This window comes from Trichosurus vulpecula, chromosome 4, assembly GCF_011100635.1.
Source record: "Trichosurus vulpecula isolate mTriVul1 chromosome 4, mTriVul1.pri, whole genome shotgun sequence".
NCBI lineage: Eukaryota > Metazoa > Chordata > Mammalia > Diprotodontia > Phalangeridae > Trichosurus > Trichosurus vulpecula.
The window spans coordinates 295,333,168-295,352,549 of record NC_050576.1 but is presented as its reverse complement, the minus strand read 5'-3'; the positions used below and the strand labels follow the sequence as shown (position 1 = coordinate 295,352,549).

Sequence of the window (19,382 nt, the reverse complement as noted above, 5' to 3'; positions counted from 1 at the left end):
TGCTTACAGAGATAGCATGGCATGATGGGTAAGAGAACTAGGCTTAGAATCACAGAACCTGGGTTCAAGTTCCACCTCAAACATGTACTAGTCCTGTTGTCTTGACTTAGTCACAGTTACTCTTCAGTGCCCCAGGCCAACTCTCCAAGGCAAGAGAAGATGCTGATCTGCATTGATAAAGGAAGGTGCTCATTCCAAGCTCCCTGTACTGATGAGCTCTGAGTAGAAATTGAAGTGCATGAAGGATAATGATATTCTATCTATAGTCTATTGTACTTTGTGTGCAAAAGATACTGGCATTAATGAAGAATGTTGTGGTAAAATATCGTGTTTGCTATGTAGTCACACTGTCAACTGCAATAGAAATGTTGATAAATCTGTTTGCTGATTGGTCGTCCCTTGGTCCATAATTTCAGCCAATCCATCTCCCATCTTTGCCTTTTTTTATCCATAGGGAATTGAGAGTTGATTTGAGTCCGCTCTTTAAACCCATATAGAATAATCCTCCCTTTCCAGAGGCCAGACTTAGGCAAAATCTTCTGAAACATAGCCCAGAACCTTGAAATACAGTACAAAATAAAAGGCTTCTCCACCCCCGATGTGCCTATCAGGAAGCGAAAGTATTAAGGATCATGCACTTTATTTACAGTTCAGCTGCTCAGGCCCTCACTCAGTGGCCTGTATTACTTAATACACAGTTCTTACTAGGCTTGGTTATCAGGATTGCCAAGCACAGAAGGTTCGAAGAGCAGCGAGAGCATCCCCAGGACAGCAGTGAAAAGTGCAGCAGTCAGCTGGAGGGAGAAGAAACTGGAGAATTGAAAGAACTATGTTGAGAGATATAATAGTAGTATAATAATGGATATTATATATGTATAATAATGGATAACCCCAAGTATCAAGGATTGATTAAATTATGTTTTTTAAAAGGTGTCACCAAAGTTTTATTAAAGTTTAAACCTGTGTTAAGACTTTTGGGATACCTTATACATTCTTTTTTTGGGGATACATTTTAGAAAAATGTGGATACATTTTATAAAACAATTCCCTCCCAAATGGGTAAAAGAAATGAAGCTGTGGTGCTTTAAGGGAGTGAATTCCATTTTTAGAACCTGCATATACACTGAGCTTCTCTGTTTCCCAACAGTGCCTGTTCTTCAGTTCATCACATTCATGTTTGATTACTAGTAAGTGCCTTGGGAAATGGGAAGAGAAAGAGAACATTGAGTTTCTTGAAAGTTTGCTACTGGGACATGAGTTTGAGGGTAAAAACATATTTTCTTCCTCTCTGATTGATAGTTTTTTAACTTAAAAATTATTGTTTGTTTTTAACATTCTTTTAAAATTTAGAGTTCCAAATTCTCTCCTTTTTTCTGCACTCCCTTTCTCACCTATTGAGAAGGCAAGCAATATAATGAGTTATATATATGTAAAATCATGCAAAACATATTTACTATTAGCAATATTTAAAAAAAGCTAGAAAAATAAAGAAAGTGAGGAAAAAACTTCAATCTGCACTCAGAGTTTATCAGTTCTCTCTCTGGAGGTGAAAAGCATTTTTTTTATCATGAGTCTTTTGGAATTGTCTTGGGTCATTGCGTTGATCAGAGGAGCCAAGTCTTTCACCATTGCTCATCATTACAACATTGCTGTTATTGTGCGCAGGGAACTCCCAATTCTTCTTACTTTACTTCTTTTCATGCTTTTTCTGGAAACCACCCCCTTCATCATTTCTTATAGCATAATAGTACTCTATCAGAACCATAGGCTGCAACTTTTTCAACCATTCCCCAATTGATGAGCATCCTCTCAATTTCTAATTTTTTCCCATCATGAAAAGAGCTGCTAAAAATAGTCTTGTACATATAGGTCCTTTTCCTTTTCCTTTGATCTCTTTGGAATACAGATCTAGTAGTGGCATTGCTGGGTCGAAAGGTATCAACAGTTGTTGGTGTAGTTCCAAATTGTTTTCCAGAATGGTTGTACTATTTTCCCAATTCTACCAGCAGTTCATTAGTATATCTGTTTTCCTCTCATCCCTCCAGCATTCGTCACTACTGATGTGTGAAGTAGTTCCTCAGAGTTGTTTTAATTGGCATTTCTTGAATCAGTAGTGATTTAAAACATTTTTTTGGTACGACTTATAGATAGCTTTGATTTCATCCTCTGAAAACTGCCTGTTCACATCCTTTGACTATTTATTAATTGAGGAATGGCTCTTATTAATTTTTATAAATTTGGTTCAGTTCTATACTCAGTTCTCATTTGAGAAAGGAGGTCTTTATCAGAGGAACTTGCAAGATTTTTAAAATTTTATTTCATTGTCTGTTTTTTAAAGTGAAATATAGTTTCCCTGATTCTCTCTTTAATTGTCTATTTTTTGCTTTTGCTTTGTCATGATTGCTACCCCTGCTCTTTTTACTTCAACTGAAGCATATTAGATTGTGCTCCAGCCCTTTATTTTAACTCTGTGTGTGTTTCTGTTTCAAGCATGTCTCTTGTAAACAACATATTGTTGGATTCTGGTTTCTAATATATTTTGCTATCTGCTTCCATTTTGTGGGTGAGCTCATCCATTTCACATTCATAGTTATGATTACTAACTGTGCACTTCCCTCCATCCCATTATCTTCTGTTTCTTTCTTTCACTCCCTTTTTATTCTGTTCTTCCTCAAAAGTCTATTTTGCTTCCAACCACTGCCTTCCTTAATCTGCCCTTCCCTTTTTATCCCTTTCCCCTACTATTTCCTTATTGGGTAAGTTACATTTCTATACACAACTAATTGTGTATATATATTCTTTCTTCTTTGAACGAATTCTTATGATATTAAAGTTCATGCATTATCTGTCGCATCTCTTTTATGTAAGAAAAAATTTTTCTGTTTTCCTTCTCCCTTTTCCCTTCTCTCAGTGCACCTCTCTTCCTCCCCCTTTAGTTTTTTTGGAGATCATTCCAACATAATCAGCTCATACCCATTGTCCTCTGTGTATGTAAAGTCCTTTTAACTGCTCTTTAACTTAAGATAAAGTTCTTAGGAGTTACATATATTATCTTCCCATGTAGGAATGTTAAAGCATTTGACTTTATTGAATCCGTTATGATTACTCTTTCATGTTTACTTTTTTATGCTTCTCTTGAGTCTTCCGTTTAAATCTCAAATTTTCTATTCAGCTATGGTCTTTTTATCAGGAATGCTTGAAAGTCCTCCATTTCATTAACTATCCATTTTCCCTTGGAATGATTTCACTCAGTTTGATTGGGTAGGTGATTCTTGGTTGTAATCCTAGCTACTTTGTCCTCCAGAATTCCAAGCTTCCACTCCTTTAATGTGGAAGCTGCTAAGTTTTATGTGATCTGGACTGTGGCTCCACAATATTTGAGTTGTTTCTTTCTGGCTGTTTGAAGTATTTTTTCTTTGACCTAGGAGTTCTGGAATTTGGCTGTAATATTCCTGGGAGTTTTTATTTGGAGATTTCTTTCAGGAGGTGATAGGTAGATTCTTTCAATTTTTATTTTACCCTCTCAATCTAAGATATTGGGGCAAATTTCCTTGATAATTTCTTGAAATATGATGCCTAGGCTCTTTCTTTGATTATGGGTTTCAGGTAGTCTAATAATTCTTAAAATTTTCTCTCCTGAATCTATTTTCCAGGTCAGTTGTTTTTTTTTGATATTTAATATTTTCTTCTATCTTTTCATTCATTAAACTTTGTTTTTATTGTTTCTTGTTGTCTCATGGAGTCATCAGCTTCCACTTGCCTAATTCTAATTTTTCGGGAATTAATTTCTTCAGTGAGATTTTGTATGGTTTTTTTTTCCATTTGGCTAATTCTGCTTCTTAAGGAGTTCTTTTATTTAGTGAATTTTTGTGCTTCTTTTACCAGGCTGTTAATTTTCTTTTCCTGATTTTCTTGTGTTGCTCTAATTTCTTTTCCCAGTTTTCCCTCTATCACTTTTATCTCTTTCTTTAACTCTTCCTGGGATTCTTGTTGGAGTTGAGTCCAATTAGCTTTTTCCTTTAAGGCTTTTATTAGTAGCTGTTTTCACAATGTTGTCTTCTTCTGAGTTTATGTCTTAATATTCCCTGCCACTGTAGCAGCCTTTTGTGGTCAAATTATTTTTTCATTGTTCTTTGTTTTTCCAGCCTAATTTTCTATTTTCAAGTATAATTTTTCCAATTACATGTTAAAGAATTTTTAACATTTAATTACAATTTTAAGTTCTAATTTTTTTTCTCTCTCCCCCTCCCCAGTGAGAAAGTAAGCAATTTGATATATATATATATATATATATATATATATATATATATATTTACATGTGCAGTTATACAAAACATATTCCTGTATTAGTCATGTTGTGAAAGAAAACAGAAACAAAAAACCCTAAGAAAAATAATGAAAATTTAATAAAAATATGCTTTAATCTGCATTCAGACTTTATAACTTTTTCTTTTGAAATGGATAGTATTGTTCACCATAAGCCCTTCAGAATTATCTTTATCTTTGTATTGCTGAGAATAGTGGTCATTCGCAGTTGATCATTATATAATATTGCTGTTAACTGTGTATCAGGTTCTCTTGGTTCTGCTCACTTCACTTTACATCAATTCATGTAAGTTTTTCCAGGTTTTCTGAGAGTATCCTGCTCATAATTTCTTAAAGCACAATAGTATTCCATTACAATTATATACCACAACTTGTTCAGCCATTCCCCAGTTCATGGGCATCCCCTCAATTTCCAATTCTTTGCCACTTGAAAAAGAGATGCTATAAATGTTTTTGTGCAAATAGGTCCTTTTCATTTTTCTTTGATCTCTTTGAGATACAGACCTAGTAGAGGTAGCACTGGATCAAAGGGTTATGGACAATTTTATAGCCTTTGGGCATAGTTCCAAATTGCTCTCCATAGTGGTTGGATCAGTTCACAATTCCACCAACAGTGCATTAGTGTCCCTATTTTCCCACATCCCCTCCAACATTTATCATTTTCCTTTTCTGTCATATTAACCAATATAAAAGGTGTGAAGTGGTACTTCAGAGTTGTTTTAATTTTCATTTCTTTAATCAATAGTGATTTAGAACATTTTCATGTAACTATAGGCAGCTTTGATTTCTCTGTCTGAAAATGGCCTATTCATATCCTTTGACTTTTTATAGATTGGAGAATGACTTATGTTTTTATGATTTTGACTCAGTTCTGTATATATTTGAGAAATGAGGCCTTTATCAGAGAGATTTGCTGTAAAGTTCCCTGCCCCACTCAATGTTCTGCTTTTCTTCTAATCTTGACTGCATTAGTTTGTTTGTACAAAAACTTTTCAACTTGATAAGACCAAAATTATCATTATTATATCCTGTAACACTTTCTATCTTTTGTTTGGCCATAAATTCTTCCTTTATTCATAGATCTGACCTGTAAAATATTCCATACTCTCCTAATTTATTTATGGTGTCACCCTTTATGTCTAAATTATGACCTTATCTTGGTATATGATATGAAATGTTAGTTCAAACCTAATTTCTGCTAAAACGCTTTCCAGTTTTCCCTGTAGCTCTTGTCAAATAGTGAGTTCTTGTCCCAAAAACTTGCATCTTGTGTTTATCAAGCATGAGATTACTATGGTCACTTACTAGTGATTTTTGTTAACCTAATCTATTCCAATGATCCATCATTCCATTTCTTAGCCAGTACTAGATTATTTTGATAATTACCACTTTGTAATACAGTTTGAGATCTGGTACTGCTAGGCTACCTTCCTCCACATTTTAAAAATCAATTCCTTTGATATTCTTGACCTTTTCCTCTTCCAGATGAATTTTGTTATTATTTTTTCTAGCTTTACAACATAAATTTTGGTAGTTTGATTGGTATGGCACTGAATAAATTAATTTAGGTAGAATTACAATTTTTATTATATTGGTTTGGCCTACACATGAGCAATTAATATTTTTCTAGTTGTTTCGATGTGACTTTATTTGTGTGAAAAGTGTTTTGCAATTGTGTTCATAGAGTTCCTGGGCTTGTCTTGGTAAGTAGACTCCGAAGTAGTTTATGTTATCTACAGTTATTTAAAATGGAATTTCTCTTTCTATCTCTTGCTGCTGGACCTTGTTGGTAAAGTGCAGAGATGCTGATGATTTATTTGGGTTTATTTTATATCCCACAACTTTGCTAAAGTTGTTATGCAGGCTATTTCTTGACTTTAAACTTTATGTTCATGCTGGGCTTTGCTTACCGGAGGATGAGGCAGTGTTTCAAGCTTCAGGCTTTTTCCTGCTGCTGTTTTCAGAGCTAGTTCTAGGGGTCTGTGAGTTGGTGCTTCCAAAGTGGCGTGATGTAGGGAGAGATATGATAACTGCTTTCCTGGTCTGCACTCTGGTCTTTATCCAGCAAGGGGTCCTGGTCACCTGCAGCTACGAATACTGGTGCTTTTCTCTGCTTTGTAACTGTGACCAGGGCTCTGCTCCCTTGTGACTGACCACAAGCACTTCTCTCCACCTTGAAACTGTGATTCAGAACTGCTTATGGGCAATAGAGTTGCCAGTCAGTGCCAGATATACCCAGTGCCAGCCAAGGGTCCCCTATAATTTCTTTAAGACCAGTTTTCCAACCCCCTTAGTGTCTCTGGGCTGAGAACTCCCAAAGCTACAGCTTCTGCAGCCTCCAAAGGCTGCTGCTGATGTGCACATGCTCTTTGGATATGCCTTGACCCCAGTGTCACAGATCTCTTCTGCAGACCTCCTAATTTGTTTTAGACTGGAAAAATGGCTTGCCCAGACCTTTTGTTGGCTCTGCTGTTCCAAAATTCGATTTGAAGCATCATTTTAAAGGGGAATGTTGGGAGGGTTCAGCTTAGTTGCTACCTGTACTCCACCATTTTGGCTCTTCCCTGTTGAATACCCATTTTAAAGATAAGAAAAATGAGACAAGTTATGTGAATTCCTCGATGTGACTTAAGAAGTAAATGGCAGAATGAACTTGAATCACTTTCCTTTCTATTACTTCAAGCTGAACAAAGGAGGATATAAAAGAGCCCATATAATCTAAAAACTTAATACATGATTTGATCATGCCAATCCCTTTCAATGTAGCAAGCTTTTATTAAGTGCCTACTGTGGTTGGATTGGGGGAAAGGGGAAGTGAACAAACATTTGTGTTAAATGCTTTGCAAATATTATTTCGCTTAATCCTCCCAATAACCCTGTGAAGTAGGTACTGTGATTACACTATTTTACAGATGAGGAAACTGAGGCAGGGTGAGATGAAATGAATTTCCCAGGGTCATAGAGCTAAGTGTCCCACACTAGAATTGAACTCCTGTGGTCTTGACTACAGGGTCAGTACTCTAATCGCCGAACCACCTAGCTGCCTTCTTTCACAGTATGAAAATCACTGTATTAAGTGCCAGGGGATTCAAAGATAAAAAAAAGTTATGCCCTAAAGGAGCTTACCCCCCTTCATCTTCCTATTGCTATAGAAATGAGTGATCATTTAAGTTTCCTGAGACCCAAATATATGTAGGATATCAGTCTCTTCTGAAAATGCCTCCTAGGGCCCAAGAAACTGCTTTAGAAAAGCTACAATTTCTACTCAATAACCAACTTATGTGGCATGGCAATTGTGAAGTCCTTTGTTTTACTGGAAGACCATCCACAAATCTAGTTTCGTGAATCTCTATAGTTGTATTCAATTGTTTGGGAAAGGTGTTATTTGAGTAAATAAGAAGATTCCTTTTGGTTAGAGAAATCCATACCAAAACCATATACAAAGTTCAAAAAAAAAAAGAAACCAGTTGAATAATTTAGAGTTATAATTAAGCCTACTCAGGGGATGACCTAATTTTGAATATCATTTGCCTGCATAACCCATTTTTTTGAGCATCAATATTACTTTGCACAAGGAATAATCTGTTTGAAACTTATATTCAAAGACTTTTGTACAAAATGCACTAGGTTATATGAAATAATTTCTTTGAGGGAACAGTATTATAGTCCTTTGGAAGGAAATGAAGCTCTTTTAATCACCTCCTGATAATGCTGGGAGTTATAATTAAAACATATGACCCTCACTGGCTAAATTTTCCATATGAGGAACCTCAAAATGCCTTTAGCAGTATGATCCAGAGTAGCCTGCTTTAAAGCAGGACTTCTTGGGGTCCAGTGAGCCTAGGGATGGATTTCAGGGGCTTAGTGAATTTGAATGGAAATGGAAAATAGAAATGGAAAAAAATGACATTTTTATTTTCACTTAACTCTAACTGAAATTTAGAATTTTCTTCAATTATAAATGTTGGCAACAAACCACAGTAGCATTAGGCTTCCAGACTGCCAAAGGCACAAAAAACCTAATTTCTGTCTCACACAATAGCTGTTACATAGAGAGCACTTTTGGTTATCGCCTTTATTTGGAGAATACTGATCATCCCTGGAGTTTATGTATTTTGGTTACCACCTACCCCAACTCCGTGTGTGTGTGTGTGTGTGTGTGTGTGTGTGTGTGTGTGTATGTGTGTGTGTGTGTGTGTGTGTGTGTGTGTGTATGTGTGTATAACCACTGGTGAGTTCCATTAGCACTTCAAAAAATTCTATTAAAAAATTGCCACCATGAAAAAGTGAATCATATTTGTCATACTGGCTATGTAGCTGAGTTGTGTTCCACTGTGCCATATCAACTTGAAATTACTGCATAATTATGCTCTTAATTGCCTTAGTATATCTCACTTTGCTGAGTTGGAAGTAATTTCCTACATCATATACGGCAATGTATGAAGGATAATGATATGCTATATATAGTCTATTGTACTTTGTGGGCAAAAGATACTGGCATTAATGAAGAATGTTGTGGTAAAATATCGTGTTTGCTACGTAGTCACACTGTCAACTGCAATAGAAATGTTGATAAATCTGTTTGCTGATTAGTCATCCCTTGGTCCATAATTTCAGCCAATCCATCTCCCATCTTTGCTTTTCTTTATCCATAGGGAATTGAGAGTTGATTTGAGTCCGCTCTTTAAACTCATATAGAATAATCCTCCCTTTCCAGAGGCCAGATTTAGGCAAAATCTTCTGAAACATAGCCCCAAATCTTGAAATACAGCACAAAATAAAAGGCTTCTCCACCCCTGAAGTATCTATCAGAAAGCAAAAGTATTAAGGCTCATTTACAGGACAGCTCCTCAGGCCCTCACTCAGTGGCCTGTATTACTTAATACATAGTTCTTACCAGTCTTGGTTATCAGGATTGCCAAGCACAGAAGGCTCAAAGAGTAGGGAGAGCATCCCCAGGACAGCAGTGAAAAGTACAGCAGTCAGCTGGAGGGAGAAGAAACTGGAGAATTGAAAGAGCTATGTTGAGATTTGTAATAATGGGTATATAATAATAGTATAATACATATATGTATAATAATGGATAACCCCAAGTATCAAGGATTAATTAAGTTATGTTTTTTAAAGGGTGTCACCAAAGTTTTATTGAAACTCAAACCTGCACAAAGACTTTTGGGATACCCTGTATACTCTTTTGGGATACATTTTTGGAAATGCAGATATATTTGGATACATTTTATAAAACAATTCCCTCCCAAATGGGTAAAAGAAATGAAGCTGTGGTGCTTTAAGGGAGTAAATTCCACTTTTAGAAACTGCACATACACTAAGCTTCTTTGTTTCCCCACAGTGCCTGTTCTTCAGTTCATCACATTCATGTTTTATGACTAGTGAGTGCCCTGGGAAATGGGAAGAGAAAGAGAACATTGAGTTTCTTGAAAGTTTGCTACTGGGACATGGGTTCGAGGGTGAAAACATATTTTCTCCCTCTCTGAATAATACAGTTGTGGAAAAATAAACTCTGAGGCTGAATCTTTATAGGCTGTAGAAGACAATTATATCTTACCAGTTCCTACTTTCTCTTTGTTTTATATTAGAATCATTAGAAATAATTAATATTAACTCGATCAAACTGGCATATATTAAAGTCTACTGTAGGATCAATGTCATTTGACCTGAGTATAGACATGAGTATAGAGGAAGATATGATGCTAGGTACTGGAGATACTAAGGGACAGAACCTGTTCCTGCCTTTTTGAGGTTTGCAGTCTTGTTGAAGAGAGAGAGAGAAAGATGCATGGGGGGAGGGGAGAGGGGAGAGAGGGTAGCGGGGAGAGAAAGAGAGAGGAGCAAGAAAGAGAGAGAGAGAGAGAAAGAGAGAGAGAGAGAGAGAGAGAGAGAGAGAGAAAGAGAGAGAGAGAGAGAGAGAGAGAGAGAGAGAGAGAGAGAGAGAGAGAGAGAGAGAAGAGACAGAGACAGAGAGAAGAAGAAGGAGGAGGAGGAGGAAAAGGAGGAGAGGAATGATAACTGACAATTTAAAGGTTTTGAACCTGAGTGATCTAAATATGGGGGAATGCCTTTATAGAAATAGGGAAGCTTGGAAGTTGGGTTGATTTTGGAAGGGAAAAATATTGAGTTCTGTTTTAATATGTTGAATTTGAAACTCTTATGGACATCAAGGTGGATGTTTCCAGCAGGAAGTTAGTGATACGATGCTGCATCACAAGAAGGAATTAGATCTGCATATTGGGAGGTATCTGCATAGAAATGATTACTGAATTCATAGCATGTATGAGATCACCAAGAGACGGGGGGAAGGAGAACAAGGATGTCATAAACTTATAAGCAAAATGTAGATTCGCCCAGCTTGTAGGCCTGCTTTGTTTCATTGTGCCAAAGTTTGTGTTTTGTTATTTAAAAAAGTATAAATGTAAAGCAATTTCAGATAATAGAATTGACATCATTTGTATATTCTACTGGTATATGGTTAAATAATCTGATGTATTATGTGGCAAAGGCATAGATTTTATGTGTAACAAATAAGAAGGATCTATAATATGTCCACCATAATGCATCATTCAGTTTTTTTCCAAGTTCTTCCAATTTTATGGGAGAAGATCCCTGCATGGAATTTATTTTATGAAGCTGTGGGATGTCTGTGCTCTTACTTTGTGGAATTAGGTTGGCAGGGTCAACCATGCCTTAAACATTGTAGGAGAACCAGGCAAGAGCAATGTCACAGAAGTCAAGGAGATGGAGTCTAGGAAAAGGTTAACAACAGTGTCAAAAACTTAAGATATTAGGGAGATTGAGATCTGAGAAAAGACCATCAGATTTAGGAGGTAACAGTAGACTGGTAAACTTGGAGAGAGCAGTTTCAGTCAAGTGGTGGGGTCAAAACTTAGTTGCAACTTTAGTCTCTGTGGCCAAAAATAGTGGCTCATTATCTGGTGGCAAGCAGCATCTCATCTGGTTGAAGCAGCTAAGTGAAAGACACAGTGGATAGAATATTGGACTTGAAGTCAGGAAGACCTGAGTTCAAATCTTGCTCCAGATACTTACTAGCCGTATGACCCTGGGCAAGTCACCAACCTCTTTCAGCCTCAATTTCCTTATCTGTGAAATGGAGATAGTAGTGGTACCTACCTTACTGGCTTGCTGTGAGACTAAAATGAGAGAATATATGTAAAGTGTTTTACAAACTTTAAAGTGCCTGATGTAATTATTAATCATTAGTCTTTCTGAATTTATCCAGGCCAGTCTTCGTACAGTATGCATACAGTCCATCCCTGATGCCATACCTAAAATTTTTCTGGTTTACTAAACTCTCTAAGTTTTGTGCTCCATTACATAGCTAATGGAGCTCTCTGGATCACTTTCATATCAGATGAGGTGTGCTACTTATTAATTTGAAAATTTAAGGTAGGTTTGTAAACAAGGGGATGAATTTAATATTTCTGAAGATTCTGCTGCATAAAAATCATTCTCGTTGTATAATGCATATGTGATAAAGCAGTGAATGTCTTCGTCTCAGAGGAATCTGGAAAATGACCTGGTAGACTTGCAGAATGCTAATAGCTACAATTTTGCATGCTTATATTCTAGTGATTCAGCCACTTTATCTTTCCTAGCTGAAGATAATAGGAGAGGGGGAGAAATACATCTTAATGTCTTTTTGGCTTGAAAAATTGACTTCTGAGTTGGCTTGAAAATCTTTCTATGTTTCTTCATTGTTCACATCTAAGGAAAGATATTCCACAAGCTGAAAATAACTTTCTATATAAAAACCATTTTAGAAGCAACACATAACTCTCCAAAGACTTCAGATTTATGACAATTGAAAAAAAATCCTCTCTTGGAACGTTCACGATCCCAAAGGACGGATCTATCCCTTGTACTGGGAAAGAATTGAAAGGTTATTAATAAGCATGAGTACAGAATCCAAAATGATAAATGACCATGCTAAAGTGGGAAGAGACTCCCTTGGGGAAATGCATTGAAAGATCATTGGATTGAAGACTGATAAGAATTCCCTTCCTGGCCCAGACATTGATTAGCTTGGTGATCTTGGCAAGTTACTCAATCTCTAGGTATGTGTTTCCTTATTTGTAAATAAAAGAGTTGAATTAATTGATTTTTAAAGGTCCTCTGGTTCTAAGTCTTGTTATCTGTGTAAATCATACTCCAGTACCTTATCAGGATTTCTTGAAACTTATGTCAGCAAGATCTAGCAAGTCTACTCTGCAAAGGCTTTAGGTGTGGGACTGGTGATGGGCTCTGTTTGTCATATGACTGCCAACCTAGCTAAATGCAGAAAGAAAGGCTTGACCAGAAGGTTCACCATCTGGTGATTTTTCTTGTTTGGGGGTGGGGTTCAGTGATTGATAAAAAAATTTAAAAACATCCTGTAACTGTTCCTGCGACAAGATTGGAAAGCTTCTTTCTGTCTTTTCCATAAAAATAATGCTGATCATATCTGTAACTTTTAAGTGCAAGAGGCTTTTTGTTTGTTTGTTAGTTTTGTTTTTGGTGAAGCACTCAGATGCCATCTTGGAAGATTCTCTGTCCTAATTATAGGACTTAAATATTGACAAGTCTGAGATAACCAGACAGTTTAATTTGGGTCATGAAAAAAGTAGCACTTATTCCCTAACCTTTTCCCACCCCACCATTTATTTATTCAGTTTCAGTAAATTTTTATTAAGCTCTCATTGTGTTGAAGATACTGTTTTAGGCAGTGAGGAGGATACAAAGACAAAATGAAATGCAGTCCTTACCCTCAAGGAGCTTACTTTTCTAGGAGGGGACTCATGGGAGTAAAATGGATAGAAAAATAATACAAAGTAGAATTTGAAAGTTCATGAGAAGCAGTATTGTGGAACCTAACAGAAAGGAGGCCACTTTTCTGGCTAGACTGGGGTGAAGGGAAAGATCAAGGAGAGCGACAAATGAGAAGGGTTTCAGGGAAGGCAATATTTATTCAATGAGAATATCAAAAATGAAGGGAATTTTGAGGTCCCCTGCCTGGTGCATGAATCCCCTCTATGATAGCCTTGACAAGTGGTTGGTCTCTGCTTGAGCACCTCTAGTGGTGGATAATTCACTGCCTCACAAAGCAACCTATTATGTTTTTGGACAGCTCTAATTGTTAGAAAGATCTTATCTGAAATCTGTTTGTCTGCTCCACTTCCCCAGAATGGTCCTCGATGGCGCTCTGACACAACACAGAAGTCTAATTGTTTCTCAAAACCAGTTGGGACTGAGACTGTAGTGACTTTCATATTTAACTGTTGTACAATGAATAAAGGCATTTGAGATCTTGGATAATTAAGAATGTGTGTTTTGTGGCAATTCATTTCAGTCTAAAAAGAGTTTATTGAGCACTTGAAATGTGCAGAGTGAGAGGCAGCTTGGTATATTGAATCTCTGTCTCTTTCTCTCTCTCTCTCTCTCTCTCTCTCTCTCTCTCTCTCTCTCTCTCTTTCTCTCTCTCATCTATCCATGCCAGCCTTAGAGTCAAAAAGGCCTGGGTTTACCACAGGACACATACTAGCTGTATAATACTGGGCCCTAGGCAATATTTAAAGAGTATACCATACTGATGAAATCACAGAACCAGAATAAAGGCAGGGCCTTGGTGATTATGGTTTGGCATGACAAAGAATGCCTAGTTTGTAGTAGTACCCTATTGACCAATGATCTGCCCAGTCTGACATCCCTGCTGTAGATATTATGGGACCAAGGGAGGAACTCAGGGTAGATACCTATGCCTGGACTACTTCCCTAAGATAGTAGCTAATTATCACAGAATATCACTGTTATTTCAGAAATAATAGGAAAAGGAAATGATTTGCTTCTGAAGTCTTTGGCCCAACTTGAATATATTTTTGTATTTCTGCACTCAGATAGTACTTCAATTATAATTGAGTCAATTATAATTGATAGGTCTGACCCATGGCCTCTATACTTCTTAGGGAAGGACTTCAGGGGTATGGTAGTAAATATTTAACAATAGTTTCTTGGGAAAAAAGTGTATAGCATGATATATGAGTTCAATCAATATGACGAATATTGTTGTTGCTTTGTAGTTTTACTCATGTGCAACCCTTCATGACCCCAATTGGGAAGGGATACAAGAATGGTTTGCCATTTGCTTGTCCAGCTCACTTTACAGATGAGGAAACTGAGGCAAATAGGGTCAAGCAACTTGGCCAGGGTCATACAGTTAGCAAGTATCTAAGGCCATATTTGAACTCAGGTCTTCTTGACTCCAGGCCAGGTGCTCTATCCACCATGCTACCTGGGCACTAGCACATAGTTTGGCATAGTAAGCACTTATAGTACTAGTTGACTGACTTCATTTCCTTATCTATAAAACAAGCTTGGGGGAGGGGTAGATTAGATGATTTCTAAAGTCCTTTTTAGCTGTAACATTCTTATTTCTATTGATTGGAGGGAACTCTAGCATCCCTTTATATGATCCCGCAGTGGTGCTTTATAAGTTCAGTAGGCATTTATTAAGCCTGTACTGTGCATGTACTAAGTAGTAAGTACTAGCATAGTAATAGTGCTATGTACTAAGCATGTACCGTGTATGTATCAAGCATTGTGGTAGACTCTGAGAATGTAAATTAAAAATAAATAAATAAAGACAGTCCTTTCCCTCAAGGAGCCTAAATTGTACTGATGATGGAAGTAGCTTGTGAGGTATAAACAATCCTCTGGCCTTACCACATCTCAGTGAAAGATGTATCATAATCATGTAGTCAACAATCCATAAATGAAAACTGATTTTTTTTTCCTTAATGAAAGAAGATAATGTTAGGTAAGTAACACAGATCCAGACCTTTGATTTTGTCAATGTAGAACTCTCCCCTTGAAACTCCCCTAACCTTTACCCATGCAAATAGTTGACTATTCTGCAGTTTATAGTCTTAGGGAGTTGTTTGGGACATTAAGAGCTTAAGTGACTTGTCCAAGGTGCTACAGCATGCATGAGACATCAGATCTGAACTTAGGTCTTCCTAATTCTGACTCTCCCTCTACTCCACCAAGCTGCCTTTTGTACTTCGTGTATTTTTTTTTGGTTGTTGTTTACCATATCATGAGGGAAAAGAAGGACTTTGGAAGTTGAGTTGAAACAGTGAGTTACATACATTGAATGCATGCAGTATAAGTAATTATTCGTGGGATGATTACCCTGGTTTTTTAGGCTATCTTCCTTCTTACTGCCTGTCCTTGAGCTGTGTTTTTGTTCCTTTGCATATCCTCCCAAGGTTGAGCGGTGTCTAGTTTTAATTTTAATTTCATGTAGTTTTAGATGGAGAAAAGCCTTGGTAATGGATAAGGTTGAAACTGTCAATTACCAACAAAGCTTTTGTATTTGTGGATTTCAGTGATCAGTGAAATCTCAATATTCCTCATTTCAATGAATTGAGTTGTGTGCCATTATCATTGGTACAATAATGGCTGTTATTTTCTTTCCTTTGCAGTGGCTTGCTATCCTCTGATTATGTAGAGATTCATTATGAAGATGGAAAACCACAGTACTCTAAGGTATGGTTAAAAAATCAGGGTGGGGCTATTCCTGGATGAAAAGTCTGCTTTGGAAAAGCTCAGTAAATGCTTCATTTGTTTTAGTGTCTATACCAGGCAAAGGGGCTTCTCCTCTTACACATGTGCAAGAACTGTTGCCTTCTGTAGTGAATGAATGATTGTTGCTATCAGAAATATAAACAACGTCCTCAGTTACTGTGACTAAGACTTTGAGGGGTGCCAGTTCTTTATTCTTAGCTGAACTAATAGTAAATATGCATGTACTTTACTCTGAAGTATGCCCTATTTGTTGTCTATACTGTGAGTTTAGGGTAAATGGATGATTTGATGAATTATAAACTAATAGTAAATATGCATGTACTTTATTCTAAAGTATGTCCTATTTGTTGTCTATACTGTGAGTTTAGGGTAAATGGATGATTTGACAAAGCTAAACCACAAAGACTCAATTCAGGAAGGTAGAACAGTTGTGATAGACTTTATAGTTAAAGGAGACTTCATGACCATTTTAGGCTGCCTGTCTTATTTTAAAATGAGGACATTGGGGCAAGGTAGGATAATTGATTTGCCTATGGTGTTGTAGCTAAAATGGCAGAGTTAGGAATAGAAATAGGTGTCCTAGGAGACTGACAGTATTTTAGGTAAGAGGTGACAAGGGCCTGAAATAAGATAGTGGCCATGAGAGTGGAGAGAAGGTGATGAATGTGAGACATGTTCTAGAAGTAGAATGAATGGAACTCAACGTAAGGGAGAGGGAAGAGTCAGCTTTACCACAGGTACCCTGGGTGATCATCATTGTCAGAAGCTGTGGGGAGAAGTCAAAGAGGATGACAAATAAGAAAGTAAGAACAAATAACTAATAAGGAAAGTCCAATGGATTTAGTAATTAAATTTCTGTGGAATAGCGGGGCCAGTAGTCAGATTGTAATGGAGGGAGAAGGATGGTGAGAAGGTGGAGGTATGATTTTAGGTGACCATTTAGTAGTTTTACAGTGACTAAGGGAGAAAGGAAAGAGAGGGGGGACCATTTAGTAGTTTTACAGTGACTAGGGGAGAAAGGAAAGAGAGGGGGGGAGAAGAGAAGAGAAATGGTAGGGTTTATGAAAGAATTTTTAGTAAAGAAAGAATAGAGTGTGCTTTTAGACAATAGGAAAGGAACAAGAAGCTGGAGAGAGATGAGAGAGAGAGTTAATGATCAATGGGGAAGCTCCTGAAGGAGATGGTAAGAAGGAAGGAAACAAACAGGAATTTATTAAGTGCTACCTATCAGGTGCTGTGCTTAGTGCTTTATAAATATCTCATTTGAGCCTCACAACTCTGGGAGGTAGGGGCTGTTATTATTGCCCTTTTACAGTTGAGGGAATAGGCAGACAGAGGTCAAATGATTTACCCAGGGCCACACAACCAGTAAGTATCTGAGGTCAGAATTGAACTCAGGCCATCCTGACTCCCAGCTTAGCACTCTACCCACTATGCCATCTAGGGAACGGAATAGAATTACAAAGAGAAAGCAAAATGAGGACTCTCTCTTCCTCCATGGGTGGAGGAGAAGGGAGGATGGGTGAAGATATAGAGGAGTTTTGAGGCGTGAAGGATGGTGGATGAGGAAGCTTCGGAAGAATTTTGAATCTTTCAGGCATGTGGGAGATGACATCATCTGCTTATAAAAAGGTGACTGGGGGTATATTTGGGAGCTTGAGGAGAACCAAGGAGGTTTGAGATAGCCTTTTCGACCAGTGAGAATCAATCAATCAGGAGAATTAAAAGGATTGGCGGATGGTAGTGAGAATCCAGTTAAGAGTAGAGGACTTGAATTTGTCATTTTCAGGACTTCCTCCAGCCTGATCGTCCACCTAAGAGTAGTAATGGAGAAAGCCATGTTTATTTGAAGGGTTATCCTGTAGTCTTGGTTTCTATGAGCCCACAGGCTATAGTTAGGAGCAGCTGGTAGAAGTTGGGAGTGAGCTACGGAGGCAAGGGTCATGACTTTTGGCCTGATGTATGGAAAATCTTGTTAAGGATCTGTCTGTCAGAGAAGGAGACTGCCTGGTTTGGTGGGGAATGTCCCCTCACTAGAGATCTTTAAGTGAAGGGCATTTGCTGATGATGTTTTAGGAATAATTTTTTTGGAGGGATCAGAAATGCATTAGACTAGATGGTTTTTGAGGTCCTATCCAACTTTGAGATTCACTGATTTTCTGGTGGGGGTGACTTAGGGGTAGGGATTTGGAGGGCTCATAACTAGCCCAAAGACAAAGGGATCCAGGAAGTCTAGACTGGTGGACATTAACTATGAAAGGAAGAGAGTGAGGGCTGAATAGGACCATTGGAGGGACTGAAGATCACACTATGATTGAACCAACACTAAGGTGTAGAAGGAGTGAGCAGGAGGGAGAAAAGGAAGGACAAGAGATTTTGACTAGGAAATGGAGTTAGATTAAAAACTGGAGAGGCTTCATTTACATATAAATCACAATTTAACTCTGAGGAATGGGTTACCAAAAAGTGAGAGAATAAACTGTCATTTGGCCTTCATCATTTAGTTATTAGTGCTTCCTGCTGGGCTAAACCATACCCATTGAAAACTACTTACTGAGGGGAACAAAAGGAAACAAGGAAGTGGGGAAATAGAGAATAAGGAAAGGAGGAGAAAGAGAAGAGACTAGAAAGAAGTGAGACATGATAACCACCAATCTAGTGCCACCAACACCTTCCTCATTCATGTGATACAGGTCAGACATTCAACTGCAGAAGGGCTCAGGGTTAGATCACCTCCTCCCATTGGGGGTTCTTCCAGCTGAGGTCCATTAAGATCTGGCTTCCAGACATAGTACCATAACATCTCACTAATTTGGTGGAACTTAGGGAAAACTAGTCTGAATCAATGAAAAGACTGCATTGCAGTATGGTTTTTTTTAAAGGTCTATGGTCATCTTCTTGTCAGGTAACTTAAATTAATTGGTAATGGCTTCCAAGTAGAAATCTTGTTTAAGCCTAATTAATTAGGTAAGAATTTGCAATGACTAAAATCAATTTTTGTGCAAGTCATGTACAGAAGTTCTTAAAATAGTGTGTTCAATGCAATTAAATGTACCTGGTGCTGGGGATATGAAAACAGAAATGAACCAGTCCCTGTCTTTAAAGAGTTTTCATTCAACTCAGGGAACATCATGCAGATAGATAAATAAAATCAAATATGTACAAAGAGAAAACAAAATCATTTTGGTGCTTTGGGAGGAAATCCATTGGGACAGATCCATATAAGTCAATATAAACTACATACAAATATAATACATTAATAATTAGTATACAAACAAATAGAAAGCAATTTTAGGGATAGGAGAAGAGCACTGGCAACCTGGGAGATTAAGAAAGGTCTTGTGTGGGAGGTAGTATTTGAGTAGAACCTTGAAGGGAGCTAAGGATTCCAGGAGGCTGAGGTGATGATGGAAGGTATTCCAAGCATGAGAGACAACATGGGCAAAGGCGCAGAGACTAGA

The 19,382-nt window shown here is 37.5% G+C and overlaps 1 protein-coding gene across 1 annotated transcript in view; it reads left to right on the top strand.

Annotated features, from left to right (window-relative positions):
- Positions 1-19,382, top strand: part of ADAM23 (ADAM metallopeptidase domain 23) — a 245,007-nt gene that overhangs the window by 95,267 nt on the left and 130,358 nt on the right. The window contains exon 4 of the mRNA XM_036757815.1: positions 15,819-15,882. Coding sequence (XP_036613710.1) covers positions 15,819-15,882 — 64 coding nt within the window. The remainder of the gene's footprint in view (positions 1-15,818; positions 15,883-19,382) is intronic.